General features: G+C 39.1%; 1 protein-coding gene across 1 annotated transcript; it reads left to right on the forward strand.

Annotated features, from left to right (window-relative positions):
* Positions 1-8,635: 8,635 nt before the first annotated feature.
* On the forward strand, positions 8,636-8,980 carry LOC145107147 (uncharacterized). Its single transcript, XM_079044007.1, has one exon. It carries the CDS (start codon positions 8,636-8,638, stop codon positions 8,978-8,980), a length of 345 nt encoding a protein of 114 aa, XP_078900133.1.
* The last annotated feature ends 3,383 nt before the right edge of the window (positions 8,981-12,363 follow it).

Below are 12,363 nucleotides of genomic sequence, written 5' to 3' on the forward strand. Positions count from 1 at the left end.
TCTTCATCTTTCACCAAGAACACCAAGAACACACACTTGTTCTTGGTGGCCGTAAACTCATCTAAGGCCCTCAAAAGTGTGAGTATTCCATTTATCATCTAGTTAGGCATGTTATTCACTAGATCATAGTCTTGAAACAACAATCTAGGCTTATTTACCAAGAGTTTACGGCCATGGAATCTCCCTTGGCCGTAAACCCTAATTATGGTCAAGTATTGAGCCCTAAACACTTCTAGACACTAGCTATCCTTTGGGACACATGAACCTTTGAGAACCCTTCCCTTTAAGACCCAAAAGTACACCATTTGGAGAGTTTACGGCCATACACTTTTGGTGTGGCCGTAAACACCTCAACACCTCCTAAAAAGTTAGTTTTGCTCACCCTCTTGTAGAGCAATAGTCCCTCAAGCTTCCCTACCATTCAAACACCCTCTTATGCACCTTTTACCATGAGTTTACGGCCCAAAGCTCCATGGCCATAAACCCATGGCCGTAAACGCCAAATGATGGCCTTAAACATCCCTTAGATGAATCACTTGTGATTGTAACACTTGGTCCAAGTGTTTCCTAGTCCCTAGAGGTGTTTCCTTGCATTTGGTTGCTTCTAAACCCTATATTTATGCCAATATATGCCATTATATGTCATTTAGGACTCGTTTGTGTCTCAAGACTTCATTCGTGGAACTTCTCATCCTTACGTGCATATTCGTTTGAATCACCCACATAAGGTGAGTTCATACCCCTGTAATCAATCTTTTAAACTGTTTTAAATGCTTTCAAGGGTGGGGGGGGGGGGTACAAGTTCAACACAATGATAATTGTGTAATTGTTTGTTATAAACATCTTTTTAATATTGCTTATGTCTTTTATAAGTGATCAAAACATTTCAAAAACTCTTTTAAAGTTATATTACTTTATAGTTTAACAAAACTCCGTTTTTAAAGTACAAGCATAACTTAGTAGAAAAATGAGTCTTTTCAGTAACAGTTCAAGTAAAATACTAGTAAACTATAAGGGGTATAGTTTAGGGGTTCAGTTCATACTAGATACTAGAGCATACTATAAAGAGAAACAGGGAGGTAGAAACAATACGCGATAACAAAGAGAACATACTAAGATACTATAACAGAACGAACTTACTAAGACGCTATAGCATAGAACAACTACAGGATCTAATTATACCAATGAATCACTAAATCATTGTTCTAAACAAAAGGTGATAGAAAAATTGGGTATACATGATCATATAACATTATTGTGAGCCTACTTCACGGCTCAGCAACTGGTTTGCTGAAGTCGCGTTTGGTTCCCAGAATCTCTTGCAGGGAAAGCGTATAGTATGGGGACTATTCATCACATTATGACCTTAATAACTCAATTACGTTTTAAGGTAATCAGTATGTCAGGATGTCAATTCAAAAGACAACTGTGTACTTATATTTTCCCATTACTTTCATTTTTGTGACAGTTCCACTTGAAAGTTAATGCAAACTATTTTCGAGTCAAGATAGTTATAAACTAGGGAAAACTTACATTTTACAAACGACGAAAAGAACAGTCGAGTCTAGTACATTCAGTAGAAAAGGGGGCCTATAATGCTAACTTTATGATTCCTTAGTGTATGCATTCAGGGATATATATTAATCGGGTCCGACAGGTAGTAGGATGTGTGCTTTCCGCTTCATTTCCTGTTCCTTGTTTGGTTGTGGGCTTAGAGCAGATTCACCCAACATACTATCTATCAGATCTTAGCTATATATATGTTCCGTATACACCAAGTAATCATAAGGGGTACCAGGTATGGGCCAGGTCATAGGACACTAATTCAATGCACAGCTTTCTAGTACAAAACATACTTTTCAAATAGAACGTTTGATATCCAAAACTAGAAACTTAACCAGTAAAGGGTTTAATCCATTTTATTAAACCAGTATAAACTTAAAGGACCTTAGGTGGTTAATTCTATAATACCTTAGTTTATACATCAGGGTTATATATAATTAATACCCGATAGGTAGTTGGATGTGTGCCTTCCGCGTCATTCCCTGTTCCTTTTTTGGTTGTGGGCTTAGGGCAGATTCACACAATTAACTATCTGTTCGATATTAGATTATATATAGCTAGTATAAACTAAGTGATTATAGAATGAACCACAGTGGTTACCATTTTTATTAAAAGAAATAAGGGTTTTCTTAAAGAATCTTTTCATCAAATATAATGGAACTATTACAGTTAACTCCGTGAGTACCAAGTGAATACGCCAGGGTTATATACAACGACGATCTAACAAACAAGAGGATGTGTGCCTTCCGCCTCATTTCCTGTTCCTTGTTTGGTTGTGGGCTTAGGGCAGATACACACAATCGATTGTTTGTTTACTCTGGGTTTTATATAACTTGTATCCATTTAGTACCCATAGAAAGGATTGTAGAGTCATTTTTACTTATCTTTCATAAAAGCAGGAAATATAGGATTTTATGGAGGAACAGGCGAACTTTTCTAAACAGAACTTACAAACTTACTACAACTTTCTTACAACTTACTTACATCACTAAAATCTTATGAACTCACCAGCTTAAATGCTGATCGACGCTTTCAAAATAACTTGTATTCTCAGGAGACCAGTAGACAGGTACGCACACTGGGATTCAGAAGATGGAGCAATATAGCTTCATGTCTTTTTGTTATTTGCTATGTATCCTATATTATGTGAATCACATACTTTGTAAACACTTTCTTTCTAATGAAATGGTTGTTTATTACTTGCTTACTATGATGCGTGTCTTGTGATACTAAACATGACGTCCTCCACCCCAGAACGTTTCCGCCGTTCTGGTTTTGGGGTGTGACATTGCAACATTTGAGGCACTAAGCTTTCAAGAGTCAAGCTCAATCAATGAATTCTTGTTATTGCTATATAACAAGCAATGTAATCTTCTTAACCCTTTTATATATGAATTTCGAATTATATATACGAGATCTAGGGTTATTGCTTTGGAATTTCTTTTGCATGTTCAATTAGTGAAAAACTTAGATCCAAAGCAATTAGAGTTGCATGATTAGATAGGATGTTGTTATGCTCGAAACCCATCACATATGTCTATTTCTTTTTCTCACATGTGTAGAAATGGTCAATATGAGACTTATTCTCAACGAAGAATCATTTCAACCATGCTTAAGACTCGGTAATACCAATTCAAACAACGTGCGTAAGCTCATTCAAGAGGATCCCTAAAATATCAAACCTATTGTTATTTATTCTAGACTATAAATACACCTGTATTACACACACCACATAGACAATTAGCTCTTTTATTACATTTGTATCCATATTGCCTTCAACATTTTTGTAATCTCACAATCAAATCAATAATTACAACAAGACATGTGATCATTATCACATCCCATGTTTTTATGTTGAAGATCCTAAAAAGGATCAAGGGATTTCCTTGCAACTCACTTGTCTTACTTTGATTACTGTTCGATATTTACATCACCTTAAATACCACATCCTCGCATACAATTTGGGTGAATAATACTTGATTAATTTTTGACCAAAACAATTAGGCGCCCACCGTGAGGCCGTGTTTTTCACAATCATCCAAGAATCATGTCTACCCACCTAATCTTATCCTCTTACTCTATTCCTCCCATTTCCTCTAAAAATCTTCCACCACCTCCAAGCGGATCCCCTAAGAAGACTTCTGAGGCATTGAAGAAAAACACTTCTCCGATCACTACCCAAGGATTTCAGGATCCTCCTGTAGTGATTTCCAACAACAAACTCTTGCTATGACGAAGAGGATGGAAAAACAAGTTACACAGCAACAGGAGGACAACAGGACGGTGTTAAAGGAAATAGAAAGAATGAGGACGGAGATACTTAAACGCCAAGAAGAAGCACCCTCGACCTTGCAGCCCAAAATCTTAAACTTTGACAATATAGGATCCTCAAGAAACCGCTAGGAGATAGAATCCTCATCACCAACACCTGATCCCACTTGGGCACAACTCCAAACGAGCAAGCCCTTGTGATCCAAGATCCCGGTGAAACCTTCGCCACTTCCAACAACAAGGATTCTGGTAACTTCGTGAATAATAATACGTTTAATACTAAATCTATGGACCTTGATGCAGGAATGAGCCCGGTCATGGCCAAGGAACTTCAACAACTAAGGCAGATGATGTCAAGTGTGTTGGGAGTGATCCAACTAATAACAGAAGTATCCCCCACGAGGCACATGTTCTCGAGATTTTCTCCTGCGATAGTTGATCCCGAAGTCCCAAAAGGCTTCCAAACTCCCAAAATGAAGCCTTACGATGGAACCACAGATCTAGAAGAACATGTGGCATAATACAAGGAAAGAATGGAGATCATCCCCACTCCCACACATTTGAAGGATACTTGTCTATACATGGGTTTCGGTTCAACCCTCACAGGACCGACCTTAAAATGGCTTCTTAATGTTCATCCTTACTCTATTACTTCATTTTCTCACTTGGGTAATCTTTTTAACAATCAGTTTTCTTGTAGCAGAACATTCGAAAAGATCACTAGTGATCTTTACCGGGTAGTTCAGGATTCTAAGGAATCCCTTAGAGATTTTGTGAACAGGTTTGGTAGGGAGGATCTGAGTATCCCCAATATCGATATGGTAACTTTCATAGAAGCCTTCAAAATAGGCTTAAAGAGGGAATCTCCTTTCTATGAAGACCTTGTAATAAATCCATGCAAAAGAATGGACGAAATAAGAAACAGAGCACTAAGGTTTATAAGGCTCGAAGAAGATAAGGAGATCCAAAAGAGGAAAAACCCACCAAAATCATACAATAACCCCAATAGGAAGGCCGAATCCTCGGTCCAAAGATCCTATAAGTCCAAACCTGATCATCATAGGGTTAATGCCCTTGAAGATGAAGGGGAGGAAGAAGAATTTCCCAAGATCACTGACTATTGTTTTTCTGTGGATTTTTCAGGTTTAATATTTGCATTGCATGATCTTGGAGACAAAGCGAGATGGCCGAGAAAGGGAGAAAAGTCCACCACCTGGAAAGATAAGTCCAAATGGTGTGCGTACCACGAGGACTTTGGTCACATTACAGAAGATTGCATAGTCCTCAGGAAGGAGATCAGTTACCTACTCAGAAAAGGATACCTCAAAGAGATCCTTGGAAGGAGAAGAGAGAGATCCAAAGAAAAGGATCAGGTCCCTCATAAGATCCTAGAGAAACCATGATCCCCTCCTGTGGACGCCAAGGTAATCAATGTTATCTCTGTAGGATCTGACATTTATGGTACCTCTTATTTTGTAGCAAAAAGGCATGCCAAAGTGTCAAAAACGGAGAAAGAAGTAAGGCCTCAAAAGATACTTCAATCACAAACGAGAAGAAGATCACCTTCCACGAAACAGAAAGAGTGGATGCCCAGGATCCCCACCACGATGGACTGGTGATCACTCTTTACATCGCCAACCATTTTGTCAGAAGGATCCTTGTCGACAGAGGATCCCCAGTCAACATTATACTCATGGATGCTTTAAAAAGAATGAACATCTCAAAGTCTGAAATAGTCAAAAGATCCTCATTGCTAATAGGATTCAGTGGTGAAAAAAAACATAAGGTCGGTGAAATAAAGCTGCCTATCTACATAGATGGGTTACTCTATGCAAAAATTTTGTGTAATTGATACCTTATCCTCCTATAACGTTGTATTAGGAAGGCCTTGGATCCACGACATGAAGGCGGTCCCTTCAACATACCATAAATATGTGAAGATGCCCACCCCATGGGGGACAGTGAAGATCACAGGTGACCAACAAGAATCCAAGGAGTGCTACAAGACCTCGATAAAGACTTCTACAGTCCCACAACAAGCATAGAAATTAAAGCAAAGGGCACGAAATATACTAGAATCCGGAGAACAAGATACAAAATAAGTGCCCATTGATCTTAAGGATCCCGATATGAAAATACTCATAGGATCCTCATTGCCAGAAAACATAGAAGAAAACATAATATGGTTCCTGGGAGAAAGAAGGAAAACCTTCGCGTGGAAAAATAAAGGCATGACAGATATAGACAAAAATATTATAACTCACAGACTTAACATTTATCCTTATTTCAGACCCATCCATCAAAAAAGAAGGAAGTTTGCACCCGAAAAGAATTAGATCATCCAAAAAGAAGTATACAAACTTCTTAAAACGGGGATGATCAAGGAGGTCAAATTCCTAAGATGGCTAGACAACGTGGTCTTCGTACAAAAGAAGAATGGTAAATGGAGAGTATGTGTGGACTATACAGATCTTAACAAGGCTTGCCCTAAGGATACTTTGCCACACATATATTCCATGATAGATGCTACAGCTGGCCATGAACTATTAACACTCATGGATGCATTACTAGGGTTCCAACACATTCAAATGGAACCATCTGAGCAGGAGGATACCATATTCATAACCCCAACATGTATATATTGCTATACTGATATGCATTTTGGTCTTAAAAATCCAGGCGCAACATACCAAAGGCTAGTTAATCGAATGTTCAAGGATAAATTGGGGGACACTATAGAAGTGTACATCAATGACATGTTGGTCAAGTCAAAGAAAGCTGAAGATCACCTCAAGGATCTTGAAGGAGCCTCCAACATACTAGATGAATACAAAATGAAGTTGAATCCTTCCAAATGCCATTTTGGAATGAGATCAGGCAAGTTCCTTGGATACATGGTGACTAAAAGAGGAATAGAAGAAAGTCTGGAGCAAATAAAGGCCATCATTTATTTAAGATCCCTATCCTTGACAAAGGATATTAAAAGACTATCAGGAAGAGTGGAAGCCCTAAACATGTGCATCTCAAGATCCTTAAAGAGGTGTAAACCTTTCTGTGGTTTGAATGGACTAAAGATCACGAAGATGCTTTTCATGAACTTAAAAATTATTTAAGTTCAACACCCTTGTTGGCGAAACCACTAGATGGGGAACCACTCCTACTATACCTTTCAGTATCCTCTAATGATGTAAGTGAAGTTTTAGCCAAGGATCTTAACGGGGACCAACATCCCATCTACAATGTAAATAAAAGTTTTTTGGATCCTAAGACCAGGTACTCCTATCTTGAAAAACTAATACTTGCATTAGTAACTGCTTCAACAAAATTAAGACATTATTTTGAAACACATACTATACATGTAAAAACTAATTACCCCATAAAGAGTGTTATGCGAAAACCAGAGATGTCTGGTAGGATGGAAAAATGGTCCGTGAAGCTAAGCACATATGACATAAAATATGAACCGAGATCAGCAATAAAATCACAAGCACTAGCAGACTTTGTGGCTGATTTCAGTGATGATCTACAACCTGAAGCAGAATTGGAAAGCAAAGAACTCCAAAAAGAAGAAAGCATGGGAAAATGGACAATCTTCACTGATGGATCTTCCAAATTTAGGGGAACAGGCCTAGGGATCATACTAAAATCGCCACAGGGGGACATCATCCCCCAGGCATTCAGTTGTGAATTCGATGCAACCAACAACGAAGCCAAATACGAAGCATTGATCATGGGATTATAGTTGGCCAAGGATCTTCTGGTATTCGTTGTTTCCTTATTATTAAATAATAATTTTAATGGATCTTATGTATTAAAAGGCGAAGGAGTAGCACTATACCTCTAGATCCTCAAAAAACTAGCCTCCAAATTCAAAGCTTTAAGCCTAAGTCAAGTTCCAAGAGAAGAAAACGTCGAGGCAGACGCATTGGTCAACCTAGGATCTTCCCTCAGGATCCCGCCAGAAATCAGGATCCTTATAACCCATATATCGATCCCAACGATAGAAGACCCCTCCATCAAACCAGATAATCCCAATGATCATTATCAAACAAACAACATAACAACAATCGAAGATCCCGATCCCCAATCGCTCCCTCAAGAAGCTAATCATCAGGATCCTGACATCAATGATCCTCTGCAAAACTCAAGATCCTGGGTCCAGCGCATTATGGAATATCTCAAAAATGACACGATTCCAAGAGAAGAGAAAAGCGATAGAGCGTTCCAAATGAGGGTCTCATGCTTCGTGATTATCCAAGGGAAGCTATACAGGAAATCCCTGGTTGGTACTTACTTGAGATGTTTGGAAAGTCATGAGGCTACCGAAGTACTAAAAGACATGCACGAATGAGATTGTGGTAATCATGCTGGGGGCAGATCCTTATGCTCCAAAGTATTAAGGACGGGGTACTATTGGCCAACGATGAAGAAAGATGCCTTCCTATATGCACAAAGACGTGATGCTTGTCAAAGGTATAGCAATATCCTTCATCAACCTGAAGAACCATTACATCCTATCATTTCCCCTTGGCCATTCATGAAATGGGGAATGGATATAGTTTCCTAGCTACCAAAAGCTCCTGGTGGAAAGGTCTTAATGTTATTAATGATAGGCTACTTCTCAAAATGGATAGAGGATGAAGCCTTTGTTCAAATATGAGACAAGGGAGCAGTCTCATTTATCAAACGTAATATCCTGATTAGATTTGGGATCCCTACAGAGATTATATGCGACAATGGAGCCCAACTCATACGCAAAAGGACTAGAGACTTTTGCACGAGTTGGGGAATTAAAATGATAATGTCCACTCATGTTCATCCTCAAGCTAATGGTGAAGTTGAATCCAACAATAAGATCATAGCCAACAATATGAAGAGAAGGTTAGACGAGAAGAAAGGAAAATGGGCAGAAGAACTACCTTTCATCCTATGGGAGGATAGGACCACTTCAAAAACATCCACTGGCCAAACTCCATACACCTTGGTGTTTGGAATAGAATCCGTGATAACTACTGAAGTAGTGTTCCAAATTGAAAGATACCAATTGCAGGATCAAGAGAACAACGATAGGATGCTAACCCAGGATCTTGAAACAATCAATGAACTCAGGGATCTTGCTAGGATCCGCATTACTGCTCATCAATAAAAGATCACTTAATCATACATTAAGAACATTAAAATAAGAAGATTCCAAATAGGTGACTTGGTCTGTAGGAAGACATTCCAAAATACCAAGGATCCCGATGCAGGCAAATTGGCACCTAAATGGGAAGGACCATGTCTCATTGATTCAAAAGCATGAAATGGGGTATATTGGCTAACTACCCTCGAAGGAAAGGTCTTGCCAAGATCCTGGAATGTTATACATCTAAATGCATACTTAATGTAAGTTGTGTTAATCATTTTCCAACAAACTCAAGGTACATACTCTCTACCCGTTACTTTTATATGATTCTTTTATTTAATTTTTCAAAAGCCATTATTGACTCAAGCATCAGAGGGGTGTTAGCCAAGCTAACGTCCATCCCAAGATAATGTATGCAACGTGCAAGAATCTAAGGATCCTAATAACTGAAAGATCTAGTATTCCCAAGAGTCATTATAGAATGATATTGCTAATAATATATGATCATATAGGGTCACACCATATAGGAAGTTACCGTTTGGCGATTTTTTATTTGTATAATTTGATTATTAATAAATATATCAACACTTTTATTTAATTGAAAAATTATTATTTCATGGAAATAATATTTTACTAATTGAGAATTTATTATGATGAGTTGAACACTCTTTAGATCGATTAGATCTTAATAGGTAAATCAATAAGAATAACAAATACTGGAACACTCAATGATTCAATCCGTATGTCGAATGATTAAAATATAGTCACACCTCAGAAGAGCTCGATTAAGAACTTCCTCTGTAGAGGTGTGCTAGGGTTTACAGTACAATTAATATGATAATAATGAAAAGCGTTAATGACAAGGATGCATGCATGCACCTTATATACTAAACCCTAGAAAGATAAACACGGTTGGACAGGCCCAAACCAAGAGTACATAATGGACCGAACTACTAAGGCCCAATGGCGCAACCCTTTAAACCCAACCATCTCCCCCTTTGCGCCAATTGAGGCGAGAGACTACTTTGGTTGAGTAACTGTAGTTTTCCTCACAGTCTTGAACAGCTTGGGGATGATGGCAAGAAGAGTTTGATGGAAAAGAATATACCACCGAAGCATATCAGTAAACATCTTTTTATCGGCTTCGCTGTTCTGATTACACCCGTGTATGATATCGAGAATATGCTCCAAGCAAGCAGTGGAGAACAGGTGTTTGTCGACAAGAACGAACATGCATTTTTGACCTTCACCCCTGAAGAACATGACTGTGTGAAACTTAGGGTCAATTTTACCCTTAACCATCACATTGATGTCGCTTTCCTTCCCAATTGGCTTGATTTTGGGCTTCTTCTTTATGGCAGAGGCGATTTCCTGATCCATCTTTACGACTTCAAGAATGTAACACACCAGCATTCACTTGATGTGATCTATAATAGGCTCATACTCCTTTTGATTAGTCAGCAAAATGTTGTTCAAGAGAATCTGATCATGAGGATTCAAATTTGGCAAATCAGCCAGGGAAAACATATGAACCGAACTGTCTGAGCCTTGGGTCACTTTGAACTTGATATTGATAAACTTCCCTGCTGAAGTAGGTTTCAACACCTTGACCGTTGTGATTTTCTGATTACTCCAAGTCAGGTATTGAGGTTGGGCGAACTCAAGATAGTACTCAAGCAGATCTCGATCAACCTTCGGGTCAGGAGACGGGATGGCAGTAGTTGGCTCAAAACAATGAAAAATGAATGCCTTTCGGGTGATTGCCATATCAAATTGAGAATCCTTGGAATTCTCAAGAGCAAAAGAAAGGACCGGTTCGAGCCAATGAGTGCTTGGAGCTTCAATTACCTCCCTCTAAAGCTTTTCCAAAGACCACAGAGGAAACATAGATTTCCTCTGTTCTAATACTTCGTTCTCTTTCCTCTCCTTATCAAATACTTCCTTCGCCTTTCGAACCTTTGCCTCAATCTCTCGATCATCAGGCTTGACTTTGAGGCTTTCGGTTTTAGAAGCTTTTGCTCCTGTATCAGTCTCGTCATCGATTTCAACCTCATCGTCATCACCAATCTTCTTCTTTCATTTGTCCTTCATACTGCCTGAAGCTTCATTACCCTTCGGCTCAGCAGTGACTTTCGGTTGGGAGATAGGTTTACTTTTTCGAGGTGGTTGAGGTTGACCCTAGTCCTGAGTAACATTTTCTCCCCCTTGTTTCGGAGTGACAACGGGATCCGGAACACCCTCAATCCTGCTTAGAATATCGAGAGCAGATCTCAATTTCTCAGCTAAGTGGCGTCTAATGGAGATGGTAAGGACCGAATCATGAGCTTCCAAAAGATGGAGAATAATGGAGTGTACATCACTAATAGAGCTTTTAACCACTTCACGCTCAAACTTTAATTCGTCAATTTCCTTGGTCGCAGCCTTGAGCTTCAGATTCTGAATTTTAAGATGAGAAGTTCATTTATCTAGCTCATCCATGATCCCGTTTTCTACGGCAAGTTCAGCTTCAAGTTGAGTGAGACATGCATCAACTGAAGTGTGAAGCTGGGTGTTGGCGGTCTGGATTGCTTGGCGTGTTTCCTCAAAATGCTTCTTTTCAGCCTCAAGCAAACGCGTAAGATTATCAACAGAAGCATTCACTGTTTGAGCATTCTTCTGAGCAGCACCTTAGAGAGAATCAAGAAAGAGTTGAGCATCGGAAACTAGTTTTTCGACATTTGCGGTCGCTTGCTTGCAATCCTTGGTGGAGACCTTGACTGCAACAGAAGCTTTCTGATAGGTGGAAGTGGAGGCATTAATAGCTTGAATAGCATTAGAGATGGAACTGTCATGCTCTTTGACAAAGGTTGCCAACGGAGCCTTGATTGCTACTTCGGAGTATGCATTGCCATAAGAGGAAGAAAGCAGTTGGTCAAGCTTGTCATTCATAGTATTTAAATGCTTCTTCGTGACAGGAGCGTCATCATCATTATCGCTCTGTACTCGATAAGGACTATAGTAAACAGAGTCGAATTCCATGTCTTCTCCTCCAAGAACATGTTCAGATTCGTGTGAAGGAGGTGGGGATAAAGGTTTTGAGGTAATAGGGGGTTCAGAACCGAAAGTAGATGCCCCTGTATCAGATACGTGGACACGAACAGTAGGTTCGGTTGGAGAAGTAGTAGTTGTAGTAACTTCGATGAATAAAGGGGTTGGAATTGGAATCGAGGTGGTAGTGGAAAATTGATGGGTTTTATGCATAAGAAACAATCCTATGTGCTCATACAAACCCTAATGCTTGGATCTAGGTTTCTCTATTGTACATGCTTTGAATCCAAGACTTACAAAACTAGATCTATCATATATAATTCGAAATTATCATAAAGAAAACAAATCTGAGTGGTTTACCTCTTTCAAGTAGCTTG

The sequence above is a fragment of the Lactuca virosa genome, chromosome 4 (genome assembly GCF_052849685.1).
Source record: "Lactuca virosa cultivar CGN04683 chromosome 4, Lactuca_virosa_CGN04683_v6, whole genome shotgun sequence".
Classification (NCBI taxonomy): Eukaryota; Viridiplantae; Streptophyta; class Magnoliopsida; order Asterales; family Asteraceae; genus Lactuca; species Lactuca virosa.